Source organism: Aythya marila, assembly GCF_965140915.1.
Source record: "Aythya marila genome assembly, chromosome: 3".
Lineage (NCBI taxonomy): Eukaryota > Metazoa > Chordata > Aves > Anseriformes > Anatidae > Aythya > Aythya marila.
Genome location: NC_139044.1, coordinates 59125126 through 59149576, shown reverse-complemented (window position 1 = coordinate 59149576; position 24451 = coordinate 59125126). Strand labels below are relative to the sequence as shown.

General features: G+C 37.4%; 1 protein-coding gene across 3 annotated transcripts in view; it reads left to right on the top strand.

The window, feature by feature from the left end:
- The window catches only part of IBTK (inhibitor of Bruton tyrosine kinase), a 52972-nt gene extending 28824 nt beyond the window's left edge, over positions 1-24148 (top strand). For 2 of the 3 annotated variants that reach the window (XM_082756620.1, XM_082756619.1), the window contains exons 16-29: positions 489-585; positions 957-1058; positions 2135-2252; positions 3084-3144; positions 3837-3964; positions 4746-4858; positions 5233-5381; positions 5792-5955; positions 7734-7826; positions 9100-9258; positions 14316-14468; positions 21042-21110; positions 21214-21346; positions 22734-24148. In XM_082756620.1, coding sequence (XP_082612746.1) covers positions 489-585; positions 957-1058; positions 2135-2252; positions 3084-3144; positions 3837-3964; positions 4746-4858; positions 5233-5381; positions 5792-5955; positions 7734-7826; positions 9100-9258; positions 14316-14468; positions 21042-21110; positions 21214-21346; positions 22734-22859 — 1665 coding nt within the window. In that variant the 3' untranslated portion in view covers positions 22860-24148. The remainder of the gene's footprint in view (positions 1-488; positions 586-956; positions 1059-2134; positions 2253-3083; positions 3145-3836; positions 3965-4745; positions 4859-5232; positions 5382-5791; positions 5956-7733; positions 7827-9099; positions 9259-14315; positions 14469-21041; positions 21111-21213; positions 21347-22733) is intronic. The other variant, XM_082756621.1, reaches the window with a different exon arrangement.
- Positions 24149-24451: the final 303 nt, after the last annotated feature.

Sequence of the window (24451 nt, the reverse complement as noted above, 5' to 3'; positions counted from 1 at the left end):
ATGGCTAATATTTGCTCATATAAAAGCTTTGCCTATGTGGTTAGAATGGTTCTTCAAATGAACAGTTTGATGAGGACCTTATTTTCTGTGGGATTAACAGTAAAAGCTAAATTAACCTTACAATTCTTTTCTTAAGTGGCAACTTGTGATTTCACTAGATCTCCTACCTTGAAAGGAAGGGAGTTCAGTTCTTTACTTTTAAACAGTTGTGGGTAAAATAATTAGTTATAAGAGGATTGTTAGAGAAGACCCTTGAACTGACAGAAAGCACTGAGCAGTTTCCTGGTTATGCAGAAGTCTGGGCCGACTTAATTGTTCTGCTTCAATTAGTTCTTAAAGAACTTGAAGAGATTTTGTCCAAGTGCTTAAATAATTGTTTAACATGGAAAATGTGAACCTTTGCTAAATATAATTAGTCTTACTTCTTTATTTTATTCTAAGTAGTCAACTTATTTTACCCTTTTTTTCCCTCTCCTTTTGCATTTTAGGCTTCCTGTTGTTCTGCTCTGGAAATGCCAATCCATTCTGACATACTGCAGATAATTATAGATTACCTGTATACAGATGAAGCTCTTGCAATAAAAGGTGCCAGTAACATATTTTCAACTCAACTGCAGTTCCTGTATGTTTTATATTTTTAAAATAGAAGTTCCATTCTTGCATTAAAGTTTTATGTAGAAAATCCAAATTGGTATGTCTTTATTTTGAGACTGTTTACCCCGAGCTTTGTTGTACCTTTTTTTCCCAGTTTGTCAGACACTCCAGTTTCCCTTTTCCCTTCTTTAGCTTTAAAAAATAAATAAATCACTTTATGCTTTCCTATTTAATTCCTTGTGTTGTTAAAATCTCCAACAGAATTGGCAGAGCCAGTACATTTGTCTCCAGCTAAAATCTTGCTGAAGCTCTGTGTGTTGTTCATGACTTGCCCCCATTGTCTGTGATGCTTTGTTTTCCAGATTCTCAACATGTGGAATTCATATGTAATGTTCTTGTGGTAGCAGACCAGCTACTTATATCCAGACTAAAAGAAATGTGTGAAGTAGCCATTGCAGAAAAACGTGAGTTCTTCCACTTCTGTTATAATGGTTCAGAGATGGAAATACACTTTTTTTTTTTTTTTTTTTTTTTTAGATATTAAAGTTCTTGCCTTTTTGTCTTTATCTCAGCATGGAATTCCTTGCTTATATTTCTTTGCTGTGGTTACCTTCTGCCGTTAATTGCACAGTGCTAACTGTTGCTTCTTTAGTTTGGGTGAGGTTCAGGATTAGCATAATCAGTATTTCTTTAAGCTTCCTTTTCTTCATTTCACCATCTTCAATTATTTAAAAAAAAAAAAAAAAAAAAGGAAAAAAAAATCATAACAAAAACCAGACTTTCATCAGAGCTTTATTTCTGCCAATTTCTGTTCTCTTTTCATTAAATTCAAATTTCTTGTCTTTAAAACATTACAAAATTTATTTTGTTTCTATTTCTGTCCTTGCATCGAGTTCTCCTAGGTATTCTGTTTAGTTGATGCAATAGTGTTCCTACATGGCTATGAAGTTCTGTCTCTTCTAGAAAACATTAGATGTTGCTCAGCTTCATATGCAAAGTCAGCATACAATTTTTGCTTGTCATTTCTTGATGATTTCCCTTTCCCCCCAGCTTTTTTTTCCTCTCTCCCACCTAAAGGGAGATATGGAGATTAATGAAGAGTTCTATGCTCTGTATATGAAACTTGCAGTTTTTAACTTTTTTTCCCCTTTATAGTGATCCACTGAATTTCAATATACTGAAATTAATTCATAGGTAGGACCTCTATATTTCTGTGAAGTAGCCTTTGCATTCAAGCTACTATGAAGTTATGTGGAGCTTGCTGTAGTTTATGACTATTTGAGCATTAGTGTTTTTTCTAGGAAGGAAAAACATTTCTTTTCTTGATGTTTAACTTGTTTTTGCTGTGCAACAAGTCTGAAAAAATGCTACATGAGATAGCAACGTTTTCCAGTTCGCTGTGATTCTATTTAGGGTTGTGGTGTAGTGGGGAATATTGGTGGTAGGGGGACGGTTGGACCAGATATCTTGGAGGTCTTTTCCGATCTTATCCAGCCTTTATGATTCTATGAGTTTAGTTTGTTGTGTTTTCTCTTTGCAGTTACTTTAAAGAATGCTGCTGAGCTGCTGGAGTTCTCAGCAATGTATAATGCTGAACAGTTAAAACTGTCCTGCCTGCAGTTCATAGGACTCAATATGGCAGCTTTGCTTGAAGCAAGGTAAGGAGAGACGCATACATGTTTGTGTACTAGCTGTGTAATTCAGGTATTGCAAAAAGGCAGCTTTTGCAAGAACTAGAAGGAACAGTTACATGTTGATGTGCAACTGAATGCTGCTCCTGTAAAGGAAGTCTCATTTTTGCCAAACGGAGACAAACTAATTATATATCTGTATGTACTCTACAAGTACAAAAAACTCTTACAATCTTGCATGAAAAGCCTGAATTAGAGGGAGAAACTTCTATTTACATCTTCATACATATGAAGTCATACCCAGTCATTAATAGGTAGCAAGAATTCTGATCTGGTTGACCTGAGACAAAATTTAGCCATTATAGCCTTGGGCAAGGAGAGCTGTTCATGCAGGCAAGATAGAATTTTGCTACAGAACTTGTTATAGTATTACTTTCTGGCATAAATGTCAGAGGATATTGTGGCTGAGTTTTACAGAAGAATTTGCTTAGACTTGGATGTTAGATATGTGTCTTTCTGCCACGTATCTATGCAGAAACAGGTAAGGCAATAATCAGTTCATAGTAATCTAACTACGTAGGTCTGTGTTGGCTGTGGCTTTAAGGAAATGCAGACTGTCTGGAAAGGTTAGGGTTTTAATCCTGCCTTATAACAAGAGCATTAACTAGTTTATACTTCTATTTGTGTGACTACTATGGATGTGTAATAATGCATCTAAGTGAGATTTATTTAGGACATGCATTTGAGCTTTTCATTAATGTAATTTTTATTTTTATCTTTTTCAAGCTAAACTTATCTTAAAATAAACTTATCTTAAAAGCTTGAAAAAGCAGTATTTGTTTTTTGCTTATTTTTAAGGACTCTGGATGTCTTAAGTGATGAAGTTGTAAAGGATCTTTCTATTTATTACAGGAAAATGGTAAGTTGAACAACTTGAGTGTAAGGTGCTCAGGTTTAAAGTGAGAACAGGTAATGGGTAATACATACCTGCAGGGTCTATAGGTGACAGGTTGCAAGTGGAACATATGACTCAAAAAATGAAGGTTAGCTGCTGCTATTACCACTCTCATGGAGCTCATATTGCCTTATTTATTAGCCATCACTACAACAGTATAGTCCTATAAATCCATTAAAATATACCTTAAATGTATTAAATAAATGTATTAAATGTTCTTTAACAGTTGTTGTGTGGGGAAAAATTAAGGAAGATTTGTGGAAAAGGACATCCCTTAGAAGAAAAAGGAAATCAGTGAAAAGTACAGTGTTCTCGTTAGATCTTAAGGGTAATGAGAAAAATAATGTGAAAGTTGAACTTCTATACGTAAGGGTCTAAGCAAATTCTGATTTGTTCTTAAAAACCTGAAGCATCTTCTGTCAGGAGTTATAGGCAGCTCAAACATATATATACATTCTGAGTCTATCACTTAAATGAAAGAATTCTTCTGTTCTACTTAGAGAAGTAACTCAAGTTTATAAGCTGGTTAAATAATCAGTTACTTAATCTATAAAAATGTTCTAAATAACTGTCATTTTTGGTCCTTCCACAAGAGACCAATTATTTACTAGCAAGCAATTTAAGAGCAACAATTTTAACAGCTTTTACAACTACAGATTCCAGCTATGGTCAGGAGGGTAATTACTCCATATCCAGATGGACCTGATTTGAGTTCGTTTGAGCCTGAAGATGGAGAGAACTTTGTTTTTTTAAAGGAAGAAATGAATACAGAACAAAATTCTCAGTAAGTATCTGTTTTACATCAACATTTGTAACTAAGTGAGGTACATATGGTATTTATACCCCTTTGTATGGTGCCTGACTGACTCCCTGGATAGGGAAATTTTCTTTTAAAAAGAAAAATATTTTAAGGTTACAGTATTGATGCAGGAATGAATAGGTTTATATATATATTTATTCCCCCAAAGTAGAGAAGAAGTTGGGGGTACTGTAGCTGTGATTCGCTCAATTGTGAATTTCTAGTAGTATTGTTAAAATAGAGTCCTTTCATTTGATTCTGTTGTCCCTAATATTGTAGGGTATGTTGGAACGACTGACATTTGGGTTACATGACCACATACCTACTCTTGTAGTTGTAGTGATAATTTTGTGTCAGCATCTGTGCTGGGCATAAGAGTTACTTTGCTTTCTGCCAGTTGTTGTGATATGTAGCAAGCTTAATCTGACCTAGGTGGCAGTGCCAGCCTATGCAGCTGCTGTATCTTCCACTGTCTCAGCAGAAGTGTTTGTGCAGTGGAACAGATCAGAGGCTAGATCTACATAAGAGAGAGTTTTTCTTTTTCTCCTATTATTTTCCCCCATGAATCATTTAGTAAATATTTATGCCAACACATGAACAAGGGTAATGCCAGAGGAGGAAGAAGCAGCTAGTGACAGCTGATGGGAGCAACTATTACTGCTTAAAGTATAACCATGGCTCTTGCCTGAAAAGCTTGACATTGATACTTCTGAAACTAGACTTCCTTGATGGTTTAATCCATCTTGTATTTTTCTGTTTTTAACAGGGAAGCCCTTTTCAAAAGAGCAAAAACTAAGGCAAAAAAGAAGCCACGGAAACGCTCTGACAGTTCTGGGGGATATAATCTATCAGATATTATTCAGAGCCCAGCCTCTACAGGTCAGTAGGAAAGAGTTTCCTTTCAGGTATTAAAAACAGAGCATAAAGTTTAATATCCAATGCAATTTTTATACTTCAACCATTAAAACTTACAAAGATCATTTGTCTTCTAGTAAACACCACAGCTGAATTTGAATGGTGAATTCCTAAGACTAAGTTACTTAAAGGGATGGTTGTCGTCTTAAGCTTGTGTGTGAAGTTTTCTGTAAAAGCATGGGTTTTGTAAAAAGAGCGCTAATGGACACTTTAATGTAACAAATTATTTATTTTTTACCCATGCTATGTAGTTAATAATTTTTGCTTTGCTTTTTTTAAGCATTGTTTAGTCCTGCTTTCATGATATAATAGTTTTACTTCCTGTTCTTATTTCTTAGGCTCCATAAAGCTGGATAAAACTAACTCTGTAGAATCGCTTCCAGAACTCCTAACCTCTGACTCTGAAGGTAGTTATGCAGGAGTGGGTAGCCCCAGAGACTTGCAGTCCCCTGACTTCACAAAAGGATTTCATCCAGAGAGGACTGAGGTTGGATCTATTTGTTCCTAGCAATTTATTTTTATGTTTATCTAATCCATCAAAAGCAGGGCTTGCATCTTTGGAGTGTTTCTGAGAAACTGTCATCCTTAATACGGAGAGACTTGCTTAACTGGCAAAGAAAAATAATTATAAGTTAATTCTGCCTACATTAAGTGTTACAGCTTTAGAAATGAACATCTCAGAGTAAATATTCCATTAACAAGATGGACTTAGCTTGATTCAGGGTGAAGTGCGAAGTAAAAAAAAAAAAAAAAAAAAAGGGGGGGGGGGGAAAGGGGGGGGGGAGGGGTACAAATAATAGCCTGAGCAAGGATTCACTTTTTTTTTTTTTTCTGAGGGGAAAAAAAGTGAGAATATTTGGAGAATATTCATGCAACATTTTTTTGGTCTTTTTTTAGATAAAAGACAAAGCATGTAGTCAGTCCATGAAAGCCTCTCAACCTAACAAGGAGATGAAGTCATACAGGGGATCGTCAGCAGTGGTACAGTCTGTTCCACAGTTCATTCCCAGTACCAAAAACAACTCTGCAACCTCTCCCAATTGGGTAGCAACCAGTTTCAGGTGGAGTAATAGTTGCAACCTGTAACCTATATAGTTGTAACCTAAGTTACAGTCAGTAGTCTTCATTTGCTGGTGAATGCTATTGTCTGCAAAGTTAATTGATCTCAAAATGATCATAAGTTACTTGACACATGTATTAAAAATGTTGGTAGCTTTATTGAACTGGTATTTATTCTTCGAGAATTTTTCTTTGAGAAAAGCTAACTTTGAGTCTTACCAGTCTAGACTTGTGCAATCCTATTTTAAAGAGGCCAGCTTCATTAACCTCTTGTAAAATAGTTGGCAGTTTTCTGTCAGATGATGCTTGGAGCCATTGGAAGCATTATTGTACTTTGGCATTTTTAAGCCATTCCTTTAAACTTAAACGGTCTGTGAAAATCAACACCTCAGCTTTAACTGGTACAGTAATAAAATAATTGAATATGAATTTTTTAATCTGTAGTAGTATCTACATATGAAAGAGCAGCAGTACTCTAATGGGCTGAAGCTCCATCCTGCTTTATGTCCGGGCTCTGACAGTTGCCAATAAAGGCTGATGAGGGAAGAAGTCAAGGATTTAGGGAATTATATAGCGATAACTTCTCAGAGTTTTCCCAGCCTCTGTTGGTTTGTGTCTGATGGGCTTTGTGAATGCAGGTGATAAAGCTGTAGGAATTAAAAATCCCAGCTCTGAAGTACATGATTCAGCGTGCAGGGTCCATTAGGTCTTGGCTTTTGTCTTGTCACGTAGTCTGTGCAGAGAGGGTGACCATCCCCCAACTGAATCTTTAGTGTTCAGACTAGTTGGAAGAAGTACCCCCTTCATTTTCTGCCTTACACTTCTTCTGGGATATATATATTTTTTTTCTTAGAGTTACATGGAAAGGGAACAAATAAAGCCAAAGGACTTTGTTTTAATATCCCTGTACCTTTATGGGTTTCCCTTGTACTCCTTGGCTTTTTCTTGTACTGCTAGTACGTGGTATCCAAAAAAAGGCAGGCAGCACTGTTCTGTTGAGCGTTTTAAGGATTAATAGTGTAGCATATTTGGTTGAAGTACTAATAAGGAGCAGTGATGACAGGGTTTGGTGTGACTTCCTACTGATTAATTCACTACTTAGTCCATGGCAGTTGGTTTTATGTAGAGAGAGAAAGCGCTGCTTATGTCTGATTTCAGGGTCTGTCTTTAAATGTAGTTAATTTATAAAATCTTCAGATACATAGGTTTTAATTTATAGTTTTACATAAACATTGGAAATGCCTGGATTCAATTCATGTTCGTTTCTATGGAAGTTTAAAAATAGGTAATTTACAAGAAAAAAAAGATTCCTAAAGTTTGACAGTGTAGCTAGTATTTGTACAGAGCTTTAACTGGCAAAGAAGGTTCTGTGCCATGTGAAATATTTTTAAACAAGTTCTTCAAAGAAAGATATTTCAGCCTACATGAAGAAGCTATGAACAATGCTCCTCTAATACTTAACACGAACAGTTGGCTACTAAATAAGTATCCTGGATTTAGGTTCCTAATTTTTGAAAGTAATCACAGTTCACATCTTTTTGTTTCATAGCATAATGAGTTTGAGAGTATTTTTACAGTACGTTCTTAAATATGTATATATTTATAACAGTTTTGTCAGGAACATTGTGTTTGAGGTTTGCCATAATTGAGGAAACAGACACAAATTATACATCCGGTTACCAATCTTATGTATGATTTAGAAGATTTCAGTGAAGGTTGGAACTGTGGAATGTAAGTAAAAATGAGTGCCTTGTAAGGTAACTTTTCATTTTTCATTTAGTCCTGCCAGCCCTCCTGCTATGGATCTAAGAACTATCATGGAAATTGAAGAAAATATGCAGAAATGTGGAACCATGCCAAAGACAAATTCAAGGTTGGTAAAAAACCAAAATCTATAAAAGAAAAGTGTGATGGAATAGGCCATTATGAATTTACTTAGTGGTTCTGGCAATCCAGAGATGAAAACGAGGAGGAGAAAAGATGTCCTCTTTCTTTTTTGAACAACTTTGTTTACTCACATTACAGTTCATTATAGTGTTTTTTTTTTTGTTTGTTTGTGTTTTTATCATTCAAAATGTATCCCCTTATTTTCACTGTAGTCTTGCTTGGTCAACTACTGTGAAAACACGTCCTAGCTTTTGAAATGAAAAGCAAGAAAGCAAGGAAGTGCTAGGAAGCTGCTGTCTTAAATAATTGGTTTGCTCTGCTGAACTTTACTATTTTCAACCAAAAAGCATTAACTGTTGTACATAGGACTTAAGAAATTACTTGTGGACTATATTGTAACTGATTATGAAGTTTTATCTTGTCTCACATTCTTTCTGTTACATTCTATCCCCCATCACCTCATCATATCAATATGTTGATACTGACAATTCTTAGTCAAGGGTGGTTCTTGCTCTGAGAAGCACCTCAAAGACATAGTGAGAGAATTAACCCACGCGTTTATTACATGGTAATGTATGGAAGAGAACTGGAAATGACTTGCATGGCCTTTGAAGTGTGACATTCTTGTAAAGGAGAGCTAGGAAAAGAGTCCTAGAGCCCTTTTATCAAGTTCTTTCTCTCACGGGAGAGAAATTTATTATTCAGTCAATAATATATGCTTATGGTAAATTGGAAGAAACTATTTGTTGTGGTCTTGTTTTGTTGTTCTTTGAGCCAAGTAAAGGATTGCTGTGTAGGTTGATTTAGAAGCTGTGAACCAAACATCTGAGAATGAAGAATCCAAATAATTTAGAAAACAAATTACTACACATAGGAAAAAATGGCTATATACTGTTGTGTTCATTTAAAAAAAAAAAAAAAAAGAATATTTTTGGTTTAAGGGAGCTAAATTTGTCAGTCTAAAAAGTCACAAAAATTGTCTTAGTCTGGTGGAGGATCTCTCAGAATTTTTCCTACCCTATATTTTCTTTTATAGGAATTAGAATGAGTTGTTGTTTTATGGTGCTTTTCTTTCTGTCGCTCTTGATACTGATCCTCCTTTTGCTCCCCAGCCAACCAACCCCTCTGCCCATTGTCACCCCACTGGATAAAGTATTTTGGTCTAGGAAAGAAATTTCTCAGTTTAGTATGCAATTTTAAAGGCAAATCATCTGAAAGGACACTGATCTTATGTCTTTCTTTGCAATATCAATTCATAGCAGAATGGCTTCTCATGGAATCAAGCTTTCTCAGAAGCAAAGGAAAATGATTGCCTTGGCAGCAAAAGATAATGGTTCAGTAACTACCAGCACGGAGCCTACTCCACTAATAACTGCACCACCCACACCTACAAAAGTTGCAAGACTGGGGAACGCATGGTATGTTACAAGTCAAATATCACTTCTGGGTTTTGGAGGGTTTTTACATCAGTGTTTTAAAAGCAGTTTCTTAAATAAAAATGACCTAGATTCCGTTCATTAAAAAGATTAATGTTATTTGTATCTACATTTGGTAGTAATCTAGAAACTTGAAGGGGGAAGGGAAATGCAGTGGTTGCTATAGTGAGTCAGAGGGCTGCATCCCATCTGGCTCTTGCCTGCGTGTGATGTGGTATTTGCAGATGTTATCAAAGTGACGTATAGAAAAAGAAGGTAGAACATAAGCTCTGAAACTTAGTCAGGAAGAGGTTATTAGTAACCATTAGCAATGCTGTTTTTCTTTGTCAGGAAAGAAAAAAGTAAGTTTGTTCTTCCTGGGGGAAAAGGCTAAAATGATTTTGGAATAGAGTAAGGGAGTGATGGATGCTGCTATTAAGGATCCCTTAAGGTGGGAGGAGGTATAATGTGTGTAATCAGTATTAAAAGTCATTTTAAACACAATTTAAATGTTCAAGTAAATATCAGTATATCAAACAAGAATGGTTTACAGTCTGCTCAACAAACTGAGTTTACAGCAGTGAGCGATTACAGCTAGCCTGATTCACAATTTCTTTTTCACAATTAGAATTGGTGTTGTGTGATGCATAGAGGCATAACTGAACAAGTAGCCATAAGCTTTGTGAATTTGGTGTGTTGAATTACTACAGAATAAATGCTTATGTGCATGCTTTCATGTGGAGGCAAGTGTTGAACGGTTCTCCTGCTTTCCTCATTCAAGGAGGTTTTTCATTAAAATTTGCTTCTGTACTTATACAGAATACCTAGGAGAATTTAAGGTCATTTACTTTCTCTATAGTTTACCTTTTTGTGCCTCAGTGGGAATAAAGCTTGCTGCATACCCACTGCAGTAACCTTTTTTGTTTTTAAATGAATCGTTCCCTAGACGGTTTAGCTGTTTTAAAAACTTATGTTGTAGTTTCATATTGAATAGATATCAAAGTAAAATTGCAGTATGTCTTTCTAAGGACAGACATGCTTTCCACAGGTAGAGCCACCTGCCTCTTGTATCTTCGGACTCTTTTCTTTGATCCTCTGTATATACTGCTTTCTTCTTTCAGAAATAAGAGTAGTGTGCATCTGCTGGAATCTTTGCCTGTTTGCTATGTAAGTTGAAAACAGACATGTAGCCTGTTAGCTATTTAATGAGTGTAAAGAGAAGAAAAAAAATCACATGAAGAGCTGGCTGAGGAGAAGATACTGCCAGAAAGCAGCGTAGTTGCTTACTGAGAGTTATCCTGTGTCAAGAGATTCACAGTAACATCTAGAACTTCGTGCTTCCTCTGTTCCATTTCATGTATTTATCTCATCTTTCTTGCACAGATGTTAATATGATAACCACCTTGATTTTGGAGTGCCCTTAGATTTATTAGAGATTCCACATAGATTTATTGGTATGCTGTTACCGTAGTTTTAGACCACAGTAAAAATAAAAATATTCTTGAACATAAATAGCAGTAGAGTAGAGCTGGGGTTACAAAATATTTATCAGTAACTCACGGGAAAAATTTGAGAGCATGTTGTAATCATCTCAAAACCATGCGCTTTAAATCAGATAACAAGTGGTTCTAAAAATAATATCCTACTTCAGTTATGGCACCAGAACAAGCTTTGCTTCTCTAGTGACAGCATGTAGTACATTCAGCCTTATGGTGAAAGGGCATTAGTATTTTATAGGGCCTTTCAAGGGTCATGTCAGTCTGATCTGAAATGGAGTACTGCATAGTAGATCAAGGTATTGTGGCATGAAGTGTGACGCATCCTTTAAATAGTAATTCTGACAAAAAGTCTCCTCTGTAGGCATCTGTTTATCATGCGTTGATTATAACTAAAACATAAATTGTGGCGTATATTTCCAGTGTCCAATGTACAGAGGTATGTTACTACAATAATTTTTATGTACTCTTTTTAATCTGACTGCTGGTGTTACAATTATTCATAAACAGTGTGTGTAACCCAACATCTACAGTGATGATGTATGCAGTCTTAGAACCACAAATCACTCGGGCTCACTTACACGTCAGTTTATGTGTTCTTAGAAACCCACCACATTTGTACCCATCAGTGACTCAGTGTGGCAGCACCAGGGAAATGATGCTCTTGTGCACCAGCCAGTGGGTGACTTGGGGGATGACCGTGCTGCCATCTGTATGGGCATCTGTCTGTCTCTTCTTCCCTTCATACACAGCTTTTTAGATACAAAACCTGAAGTAGGCTTTAGAGGACATACATGTAGAGCAACTTAGAGTTACCTGAATTTCTTCGGAAGTTTGTGTTCCTGAAGTCCTATCTCTTCATTGTAAGATAAATAACTAGAAGTATTTGAGTCAATGAACTGAGCATGAAATGGGTGGCTTCTAATGAAATTATTTACTTCGGAATACAGGCAATGAATATCAGAGAAGCACTGATAAAAGGTGTATCAAAATATACAATGTAACTTCATTTGTTTGACATCTGAGTAAGCTATTATCACTATTCATTTGCTCTCCTGTAGATAATTCTTTACTTACTGGGTTTTAAGCTACCAACTGCCCATGAACTGTTCCTTACATTTAAAAAGCAAGTATGGACTGATTTTTGAGTATATCGAATAACTCTCTCCAGAAAACATACTGCATTCTTAAGGTTCTGATTTAGCAGGTTTTGAAAGTAGCGGGGCTCTACTGTGTTACACACAGAATCCGAAGAGGAAAGGCCAGCGTCTACTTCAGAAGGATGGAATCCAGTCTAACGCTCACCACACACGATTCTGTATGTTCCTCAGCAGTGTTCCACTGGCTTCTGAGCTGGAAAATGCTGCTAGCTCAAGCAAAGAACCAGTGGGAGGTATATGAATATTTAAATGTATGCCTAGCTGCAAAAAGAGCATTTGTTGAAGAAACTTTAAGCAGCTTCAGGCAAGCCAGCAATTATTTGATTGCCCCTGCTAGTTGTTCAAAGTGTTTTTTGTATGTGAAATAGAAGGGTGTTACTGATCTGTGCTAACACCATATTTGCAAAGTTCTATTCTGTAGATTCACAATGGACTGTTAGAGTGTGTCTGGCAATGGAGTGAGATTTCCATGCATGCAGTATAGTCAAAGCCGTAGAACTCATGTTCCAATGAAATGAGATACTCGTCTTGGATGCACAGCGAGAACACTTGCCAGAAGGGTGTGGGACCTTCCGGCTCTTTTTTCGTTGACTAAAAGGCACAGTATATCTTCTACCATGCCCTACCTTTTCTACCAAAAGTAACCTACGGTTTCATAGTTTTGGGGGGGAGTGAAGCTATGCTACCTTCCCCAAAGAATGGTGGAAATTTAGGGGGAGATGAGGTGTAAGAATAAAAAAAAAAAAAAGACAACTAAATTACTTTGATCATGATTGTGGGTGGTTATTTTTTGTTTGCTTGGTTTTTAAATTCAGGAGAGCCAATGGCTTTTCAAGAACAGAAGCATAGAGAAATTCAAACTTTCTCTTCAGAATTGATTTATATGATACTTGTCTATTTTAATGTCTAGGTGTTCGGCTTGTCAGAATTTCAGCTTACTCTGAAACATCAGCTGTCTTGGAATTTCATGCTTTGATGTTTTGCAGTTAAAACTTAGAGAAGCTTTTTTTAAAGGATGATGTTTAAATTATTTTTTAATGTTATACTGTCATTTCTGTCTAATTTGTATAAGGAAGAGCAAGCTTAAACTTAGAAACTTTCCCAACAGTATCACCTCCAAGAGTTTAAGCCAAACCATTTTAAGCCATCTGTATTGTTTTGGATAGGATCACTGGAGAATGACACAGTTGGGTTGTGGGTTTTTTTGGTGGTGGTGATGTGTGTGTTTGTTCTTGTTTTTTTTGGTGCAGTATTGCAAATGGATCTGATTGCAGTACAGAATTTTCATGAAGATAGGTAGGCTATTTAGATGGTATCAGAGGAGGCTTCTGTGACGGCATATCCTAAGAAAACCATTTGCCTACTCAGTATAGTAAGTTTTGGGAACTTCTGGTCAAACACTTGCCCAGACTATTGGATGCCAGCTGTTAGCACAAACAGAGGATGTGGGGAATGGCTCTGAGTCCTATTTGGTGGTTCCCATTCTGCTTTATGTGTCTACGTATAAAGTGTATGGCATATGTGCTGCTGATGCAATAGGGGAAAAAAAAAGCAAATAACGCTGGGTAGTCTAATGTGGTTTAGATATCATATATTGCATTCAGATGCTTTTGTTGTAACGTTTTAATTGCCTAATGTTTGTTTTCTTAATTTATATACCACATTGATGTAGTTCAAACATCTTTGACATCAAGTGCTTCCCTTCTTACAGTAGTTGCACAATTAATTAGCATCGTATAGGTAGCTTGTTCTACTTCAATGGTATTTATAACTAATCGTATAATTAATCTGTTATTTCTTTGAGTAGATGATGAGCAGATGGATTCTAAAATGTATTTCATGTTTTTGATGTCAATGTGAATATTTGTTTGAAATGAATGGGACTTCTCTGGTTAGTAAGGTTAAATGTAAGCACATATATATAGAGTTAAGTCTAAAGCCTTAATGGGGAGGGGTGAAACTGAGGGTAAGTACCTTAATTTCTGTAAATAAATCTTTGGATCAGAAAGCGTTAAGAGTAGCTATAACTTTAAATTGCTGTGTTTTCATAAAGCTTTATTTTTTAATGATGATATGCAGGCTCTAGTTCAGTAGCAGTGTATGTTATGCTTATGCAAGTAAAAGAAAATGAAGCGCATGAATTTTGTGAATTTCTTCTTAGGTTAAGGGATTTTTACAAGTAACTCGTTCAGTATCTTGGTTCTGTTTGACAACTGTGTCTGTTAATTCTGCGAAAGTCCAAAATGCTTAAGTACCTTAGAGTAATGAACTTATCTGATGTTTACCTGTTTGATCCAAAGTGACGTTTTAGTGGATGGGGTCTAGCAGGCATAAGGGTTAGATGCAGAAGCTAAGATCTATTACTTTATATGTGTATGTATTTATTTATGTATTTATTTAAAAGGTCATCTTCATCATGTTCTGCTTTGCCGAAGTCATTCCGTGATCTTGTAATGGAAGAAGAAAAATGTGTGAGTGTGAATAATTCACCTGGTACTGGTATCAAAAAGGCTGGATATAAAGGAACTGAGGATTCACCGGTCCAAAACACCATAAAGTAAGTCTTTTCCTAATTGAGAACTCTTTTTACAAGAACCACAATAACCTGTTTAAATTTTTGCTGGAATGTGAAAAGATGAAATTGCCATTTTTTTAAATCCTGTAAGCATTCTTCTAATGATTCTAATGGCTTTAAATGTCAATAGGATTTCATGAAGGAAATATTATGAATTGGAAACTTAAAATAGACTAAAAGAATTCAATGCTGCTGCTAATATTTTGTTTGAAGTGTTTGTCTGTACATATACACACTTTGGACTACAAACAAAATACGCATCTGTATGTAAATAAGTACTGGTGGGAGAGAGATGGGATTTTTTTGGAGATTGTGTGTGATGGAGCGGTGTCCTTCAAAAACAGGAATAAAGCTGAAGTTACTGTGGTAAGTGGAGATGCAGGAAATAATTGAAACACAAATCTGAAGAAATAACAGGTGTCAAAAGTTTAATTGCTAGCAAAATAGCAAAGGTTTTCATCCCATGGGAGATGGCGTGGCTGGTGATAAGGGAACTTGCACAGGATGCCATTGCTAGTTTTGTCACATGTGGTCTGTGATCTCCATAAAGTCACTTCATTTCCTTTTGCTTTGCTTTGTATAGTCTGTGGAGTCTGGCCTGTCTGCAGGCTCGCAAACTGGATTCTTTGAGCTGAGTCCAGGCATGATACGTTAGTTGTCTGAATATGATACGTTAAGCTAGTGGGAGCCTAGATGACCGACTATCATCAGTCGGAAAAGAGGGCACTTCCAGAGCTATTTCAGGTTGTTTTGAATCGTCTCTGAAGATGCTTATTTCTCTCTATTAGGTATAAAAAGCCTAGGTGACTAGCTCATCCATCTGAAAGTTAGGAATTGCATTTCTACTTTGAGGTAATTTTAATCGTTGATTGTACAGTTCTTGTCACAGCAGGCTCTGACTTCTGCCAGTGGCATTCAAGAACTATTTCACTGAAGATTAATTATCCGCATCCTTTCCTCTTCCTTTTTAAGAAAAGGAAATCGAATGTGTGTAGAGCATAAGTAATTCTCATCTCTCTCTTGATGTCAGACTTACTGATACTACACAGCTACTGTTTCTGCTTTTTCTTTTTTTTTTTTTTTTTTCTTCCCTGGGTAAGCTGTGTAGTAATTAAACTAAAACTTATTAAGTCTTAAATCTAAGAAATTTTGGGGGGTTGTATAAATGTGCTTCCATGCACTGTCTCCTTCCAGTTTCTGCAATCCAGAAATTTTCTGTAGATGAACAATGTCATGAATGTGGAGATGTGAACTGGATGGGGTCCAGAGGCAGATCAGTGTTGTTTCCAGGGACAGCTCAGCCTTGGGAGTTACGCTGCGCAGCTGTGTGTATGTAGCTCATAATGCAAGCTAAAAACATAGGCCTGACATGACTTAACTTTGTTGTGGCAGCCTGGGTTGTCTTCACTGTGTTACTCCAGGGAGCAGTGAAGAGTCTTAATGGAAACATGTCTCTTTGGCTTCGCATGGGAATGGCCTACTTTTGGCTTGGCTAATATTGAGCTAATAACTAGTGCATGAGTGATACGGTACAGCAAAACCCAAGAGGTTCTGCAGGAGACCAGCCTCTGTGTTCTTTTTCTGAGAGCAGTCATTAGGTCACGGAGGCACCAGACCTGACATGGCTTCAAGTGAACAAATCCTCAAGAAACACTGGGAAGTCGAGTGTTGGGACATGTCGGTGGCTGTGCAGGAGTCATGGCAAGTTCAGCCAGCTGGGTTAATCAGGCTGGTTCAGTACTGATATTTGGCTGCTTTGTTTCCATGCAGAGCCACTTACATCTCTGCATCAGTCTTTAATTTTCGAGACTTCCAGGTTTCCAAGTTTGATGTTTTTAGGGCTCTTTTCCATTTTTCTATATATCCTTGCTTCCCGTTTCCCCTCTGTTCCTTTTCTCCTAGTCATTTTGGTGCCAGCTAAGGAATTAATCTAGCATGTTGAAATATCTGCAGTTGATTTAATATCTGGAATAAGCTAGCAAGAAACACAGACGTATGTATGTATAAACAGCTTCAAAATATCTGGACTTCTTCCTACATTTTAAAGCCCTACTTATATTGAGGTAGATGACACAGGTACTTAAACTTGTCATTTAATTGATCACTAGAGTGTGCTGTGACACTGGAACTGTGACTGGCAGTTAGTGGAAGTTTGTGTGTGTTTTCTTTTCTTCCTCCGGAGAAAAACTCTGTATGCTCTAACAGACTGGTTAAGTACAGCAGTCTATCTTGACTTGTTTATGGTAGTGCTGTGAGTTCTTTGGATTTTGAGTGGGAAGGAGAATGTCTTTCAAATGGGCTGGATAGGTGCAGATTATTGTCGATGTGCAGGAAGGTGAGCATTATTAGAGCGGGTGGAAAAAGGGAAAGTAGAGATGACACCAGAATAAAGGCATTCAGTAAGCTGTACAAACATGCTCTTAATTAAATGAACTAGCAAGTTCTAAATTAACTAAATGAACTAGAAAATCATCTTTTCCTGTTCTCTGCCCTTCCTTTTCTTTGATTCTTTCCTGGTTTTTATTCTTGCTTTATTTTTATGATCTGTAGTAAAATCTGGAAGCTGATTTATCTAGACTTCACACAAAAGTAGTCCCCCTGTATTGAAATCATAGAACAACTTATAGAATAATTTAGAATCTGTAGTCCAGCCTCCTGCTCAAAGAGGTCTAACTAGATCACGTTGCTCAGGGCCTGGCCTAGTTGACTTGTGGTATTTCCAAGGATGTAGATACCCCAGCCTTTCTGGGCAACATGTTCACGATCATCTCCAGGGTGTGTTTTTTTCCTTACATCTTACTTGGACTTCCTATTTTGCAGCCTGTATCTATAGTCTCTTGTTCTACCTCTGTGCACCTCTAAGAGGATTCTTCTTGCATCTTTCCTCAACCCTCCAGTGAGGTAGTTGAAGGCAGCAATGAGATCTCCCCTTTGTTTGCTCAGTCCTAGAAGGCAGCAGTTCTTTCAGAGTGTTTCCTGCCATGTGTCCCTAATCTTGGTAGCCCTCCACTGGACTTTTTCCAGCATGCCAACATCTGTCTTGTACTGAGGAGCCCCAGAATAGGTAAGATACTCTGTAGCCACATAAATGCAGCACAGAGAGGAAGAATCATTTCCTTTGATTGTATGGCTATTTTTGCTAGCCCAGTATGTCATTGGTCGTCTTTGCTGCAAGAGCATGTACTGGTTCATCTTTACCTTGCTGCCTGCTCAGACTTTGCAGGTCCTTTTCTGCAGAGCTGCTTTCTAGCCAGTTAGCCCCTGTCCTGTACTGCTCTGTGGGGATATTCTCTTCCAAGTACGTAACTTTACATTTGCCTTTGAATTTCATCAGTCCTCATTTGCCCATTTCTTCAGCCTCTTGAGGCCCTTCTGAAGGGCAGCCTGGCATTCAGCACGTGGACTGCTGCATGCACCCCCAGCCTGGCCCCATCCATCTCTTTCTTATTAGGAGCTGAATGTGCACACCATCCTTCCTTCCAGATAACCGAAGACATGAAACAGTATTGGTTCCAGTATCAGTCCCTGTGAACCACTACTAGTAATTGGTTTCCAGTTGGACTTCATATATCTGATCCAGCACCCTTTGAGCCTTGCAGTCCAGCCCATTTTCCACATATCTCATAGTACGTTTACCCAGTCCATATTTTTTCAAACTGATTGCAAGGGTGCAAATTATGTGAAGGCCGCGTATAACTATTTGGTTTGCAAAAGCAAAAAAGAAAGATAATGACATCATCTGCTTTCTGGTTGTGTCTAGAGCCAGTCACTCTTTCATAGAAAGCAGGTTTCCAGATAATTTGCACTTGGTGATAAATTCATGCAGGCTCTTCCCACTCACCATCTGGTCTCGTGTGCTCAGAAATGACTTGAGGAACAACTTACTGTACAATGTTCCTGGAGATAGAGGTGAGACTGATCAGTCTGTAGTTCCCCACATCCGTCTTTGTGAAAAGTGGGTATTAGAACATTTAGCTGTTTGTAGTCATCATGAAACCTCTGTGGTTGATTGGTTGTTTTTTCTTCCTGTTATTATAGAAGCACTTCTCTTTGCCCCATACATCTACTGGTTGCTTCAGCTCCATCTGAGCTTTTGGCTCTTACAACTCTGTCCCTATACAGTGAGGTAATGTTTCCATTTTCCTCCTGTGTAGTCTGTCCCCGTTTTGACTGTTGTCCCATTTGTATCTGAACTCAGTCTAGAGTTGCCTGCTCATTCATGCCAACCTCTGCCATACTTACTTGCACTCAGACACATTGGAATGATTGGTTTTGTGTCTGGAGGAGGCTGTTCTGAAGATCAGCAATCAGTCCAGATCTTGTCTGCGAAGTACAGTTGTATTCCCTCTTTTTTTTCTTTGCAAGGTTAGAGATTACGTGTAGGCTCTCAGAAAATGATCAATGGAAAACTCAATGCCAGTTTTTCCTTCTCTGCATTTATGACAATTTAGATTGTTCTTCATGGAATCTAGAAGGCAATAACTGAAAGCTCTTCCAAATAATATTCGTCCTGTGTGGTATATGGTGGCAGAAAGATTTATTTCAAATGGAAACTTGTCCAACATATTTCTGAGTCAAGATTTTTCTCCCAGCCACATACTTCTGATTCGTGATCAGTACACCATGGATTCTCCTCTTTCTCTCCAAGCTGAAAAATTCCCATCTTAAATAGCTGCACTTCACACAGTCTCTTTTGCTTGTACTTCTGAATTTTCTTTCCAGTTGCTTTGTTTCGCAGGCACTCTGTTTACATTATCCTTTCCTAAATTAATAGTAACTATTAAATTGGTTTATCACACTTACCTGGCGTGACCTGATACCTTTCTTCAATAAAGTAGGACTGTCTATCCTGCTATTAGTTTTCTTTAACCAAAGATAAAACAGAAGAAAAAAGTTACTGCTTTTCTATTTCTTTTCCCCCATCTATTCTTCAATCCTTGTGGAAAAAGAATTAAAATTAATAACATCACTTACTATAACTGTGGCTCTATAGATACTCAGTGTGGAGACTGATAAAGCAGATTTGACCTCTTTTGCCATGCAGCTCTTATTTGTGTCAGTTCCTTCTAATTTCTGGAACAGTGGTTATCCAGAAACACTCAGTTTGGAAAGTACCACACCTTTTTGGCTTCCTCTCCATACAGTGTCTCACTGGCTGTCTTGCTAGAGTCTGATATGATCAGCATTACTGAAAATGGAGGCAAGTGATCATCTTGGCTCATATGAACTGTACTTTTCCAGTGGAAACACAGAAGCAATATGAGCTGGCAGAAGGTAGATCTGCTGGGTTTGATTCATGGGAGTGACACTGCAGAGATCCTCTTTTGAAGTCCAGTGTTGTGCCTTGGCAGATGTTAATGTTTGTGTTCATTCTGTTTATTGAGTATTTGGCTGTTTGGTGGGCAAAATTAGCTTTTGTGACGAAAAGCTGGGCATGGTTCATTTAAATGTCACTTTTGGTGATGGATGTTTCTTTCAGCTTTTTTGACATCCTGCTCTCATTGCTTAGCAGTAGGAATCGTGCTTCTTGTTGTCCTTGGAGTTTTGTTCTGGGGAAAAAATTCCAGGCAGAGAACTTAGCAGTTACTGGAATTCTCTTAATAGATAGCATTCTATAGATGTTTCCTCTTTTCCAAGAGTTTGTGGCCACTTACGAAGGATTACCAAAGCCTTGAAGAAAATTGAGACTGATTTATTGAAATACCAACACCATTAGAGTACTTCAGCGCCATAGAATAATTCAGAAAAAGTCTGCTAGCATTTCATATTATGCTATAACACTTTATTAGACTTCTGGAAAGTGCACATGTTGCCAAAGATTTTAAATAACAAGAATAGGTTTCTCTCATCTTACTGATGTAGAATTTTTTTGACACACATACTTGTCTCTTAAGGCATAAAATACACCAAATGTGATTTCTTTTTGTAGACAGGTTAACATTTTACAAAGGAATAAAATGTCTTCTTGTTGGGAACTCTTTATTGGTATTCCAGGGTTTGTTTTTTCAATTCCATAAATTCTAGTTGTATGCTGTCCTTAATGAATATAGGAGGTGTTTGCAGGCTACACACTGAAAGTCCATAATTTCTGGTATTACACTTCAGGAAATAATTTGCCAGTGCTTTTATAGTACTGGCTCTTTTAATGTTTTGATTTGAATACAGGGGTTTTTATACCTTAAAGACATACTCTTTCCATGTGAATTGCAAACAGATCTATACTAAATGCTGTTAGTGTATAATTCAGTTGACTATTTTCCACGTTAAAAAAATAAAAAATAAAACCAAAACATGTTCAAATGCTCAAAAGTTGGGAAATGCCAGTTAATGCTCAAACTGAAAATCTGTGAAGTTCTGGTAGTCAGAAATGAGTATCAAAGTGTCCCCACTAGCCACAATGTCACACTTAAAGCCAAACTCATCATTACTTCGCAATGACTATCTTATGGAGGAAATAAATAAATAAAAATTTGTAACTGGCTACTCTGAATTCATAATTCATTATGATTTAGGAGAATGCTTTGTCAGTGACTTCTCCTTACTGCCTTTTTCCAGGTGGACAGCTAGAAGTAGCCCAAGTCTGGAAGACCATGTTCTGGATTCTCCGCCGCTAGAGAATCATAAGTAAGGCATAAACTGGCATAAACTCTGGTGTTTGCTTTCTGTGTTTTGTGCTGACCTTGTTTCTGATGTTGCCTCATAATCATTAGCTTTTTTTTCTTTGCAGTCCTTGGTTAGCAACATCGCCAGCTAACTCTCCTGTGATGGCACCCGTCATGTTTGCATCTATTGTAGAGGAAGAGCTCCAGCAAGAAGCTGCTCTTATTCGGAGCAGAGAGAAACCTTTGGCTTTGATCCAGGTAAAGTGCTAATTTACTGTGGCTGGGTAAACAAGGATTTTCCACTGGTTGTTACAGAGATGAGTTTTTAGGACTAATTATGTATTGATACACTCAGTATCATGTATATAATAGTAAATATAATTTAATAGCTTCACATCGCTGTTTGATGAGGCAGGCCTACATTAATGTCAAATTGACTATTGAGCCCACAACTGATCAATTCATAGAATCAAAAAGTGGTTGAGGCTGGAGTCTCCGTAAATTGTCTAGTCCATGTCCCTGCTCATAGCAGGATCAGCTGGAGAAGGTTACTCAAGGCTTTTCCCTGACAGCTTTTGAATATCTCCAAGAATGGATGGAGACTCCACAGCCTTACTGGGAAGCCTGTTCCTGTATCCAACCACTCTCAGTTTAAAAAAAAAAAAAAAAAAAAAAAGCTTGAATGCAATTTTCTGTATTTCAGACTGTCACTGGACACCACTGAAATGTCTTGCTCAGTCTTCTTTACTCTCCCATCAGCTGTTTATACACACTGCTTAGATCTGAGTTTTCTCCATGCTTAGCAACTGTAGCTGTCTTAGTTTCTCTCCCATGTCAGATGCTCCCATCTTTTTGCTGCTTTATTGTTGCCTTTCATGTCGCTTGCCAGACTCAACTCCATCTGGCCTTCTGCTTTACTAAATCTGTTGTGCATGCTCAGACAGTGTCTGTGTTTTTCTTCTGGGCCATCTGTCTCTGCTTCCACCTTGTATGTGCTTCCTTTTTGTGTTTGTTCTGTAAGGAGTTCTTTGTTATTGATGCAGCCATCCTTCCATTCTTGTTTGACTTTCTGTTCATTGACAGACCATTCTTGAGTTTAGAAGCAGTGATCTTAAAATCAAACAGCTTTTCTGGACTCTTCTTTCAAGGGCCATGTTCTATGATTTTTTTTCCAAGCACATCTTTTATCAAATTGTCTGTTCTCCTGAAGGTCTAGGGTGTTGTGATTCTGCTATTTGTCTTGGTCCCTTCTCTTGAGATCCGGAAGTCTGCTGTCTCAGGGTCACTGCAGCCAAGGCTGCCCTTGAGCTTACCATTCCTGAACAGTCCTTCCTTGTTTGTGAGTCTGAGATCCACCAGTGTGATCAACGTCAGCTGGCTGATCACCTGTATTAGGAAGTTGTCACCAATGCAAATGCCCTAAGAGCAGATATTAGGGTCGCTTAAGTTTCCCATGAGGACCAGGGCTTGCAGACACGAGGCTTCTTCCAGTTGCATGAAGAAGGCCTCATCTACTGTTACTTCCTCTTGAGGAGGTCTGTAGCAGACATTCTCAGGGCCCCAAAATCCTGTTTGTAACTGTGGTGTAATTACTGGTATAAATGTAGATCTGGCACTGAAATACATATTCTTTTTTTCCTTCCAGATTGAGGAGTGTGCTATTCAAGACCTATTAATGCACTATGAAGCTTTTGACAACCCTGATGAATTTGTGACTGTTGAAAGGGCTCCGCAGGGACCTATGGCAACACCTATGTGGAACAAGCACTAATTTGTACTGTTCACAGTCCATATTATATGTGCACTTCTGAAATCCTAACTCTTTTACAATTAGAATGGGACTGGAAGAACACAAATCATGTAACTTTTAACATCAGCATTAAAAATTGCACATAATCAGTAGGTATTTGGTAGAGAAAATGGAAATAATTTGTTCACTGTGTCCTTTACCCACAGTATATATTGTATGTATGTTTTGAGAGAATTTCTTTAACAAGGCCTATTATTAGTAGTGTCACATGAAGCTGTAGATTGGAAATGCGTTTGCTAATTTAAATTGTAAGGGTTTTTTTTTTTGTTAAATTCACAGGTGGCTGAAAAGCAAGTGCTTATTTTGTGATTTAATGTGGAATTGATTGTGCAGAATTATACATCTTTAAAGTTTTTTTTTGGGGGGGGGGTTATGTTCTTCAGAGCATTCTGGCAAATTGGGAATATGATAAAAAGTTTGTGCTTGACCTTAATGTAAAAGTACAGTTTGATAATGCAGTTTTTCCTTAACTTCTGTATGTAAGCACTGGTTCTCTTACTGCTGTGACCAGTACTCTTTACTGTTATGCTCCACAACGAACCTCGATGCTGTACCTAAGTGCCCAACCATTGCCTGCTCTCAGTTCAGTTGTGCATGTTTTTTTCACTTGTTGTGAGACTGGCCTTAGAGCAGTCAGTTCTGTTGTGAAGTAAAGTACACAGTTGAATGCAACATGGTGGCACTTAATTAGCTCATCTATAGTCTTATTCTGGTGAATATGGTACAGTTTTAGCACCACTGTGTTTAAGGTACAATTCACTTGAAGTGCTGAGGAAGTACAAGACCCGTTTGTTCATTGTTAAAGCTATGGGGATGAATGCTTGATTGTGGAATTTGCAAACTCCTAACCTGCAAAGAGTATCATAGGTGGCTTTCAGTATTGTGTTTTCTGAAGTTCTCTGTGCCTGGTTTAAACAAATTATATATATATATATATATATATATATATATAAAGAAAAATGGGGAAAAAAAGAAGGATAGCCTTATCTACAATATTCTGTCTAGTTTGTTTGTATAGGTGTGTTTGAACTTCCACTTTTTCAATAGTGTCGGTACTCATGAACTCTGGAAAACTGGAATTGAGAGAGCTACAGAAGATGAACGTAGAGAATTGATCACTGTGTGATAAGAGTTGAATCTTGAAAAAAAACCAACTGTGTAGATATGTCTAATGGTTTCAGGTTAAGCTACACCAAAAATCCCCCATGGAAGTTGTAAACAAATGCAATAAACCATAAATTCTTGATTTACACAAAGTTAATGTACTTTTTTGTGCTGTTTATGTATAATCAATGCTTTAGGTAACTACAGAGTAATATAAAAGTTTCTGTGTGTGAAACAAGAACTATAGGATCTGTGGAGCTACACAGAGAACAGAAGATGCAGATGTTAGTTCTGTTTTAAATTCTACTGCTGATTCATCGATACATTGATGAGGATACTTTCATTAAGTGCTTTGCTTGATGAACTGCTGTGCCTTAGGGCCTGCTGAAACTATCCTGAATTAAAAGAAAGCTTATGTACTGTGAGAAATAGCTATAAAAGCACCAGCC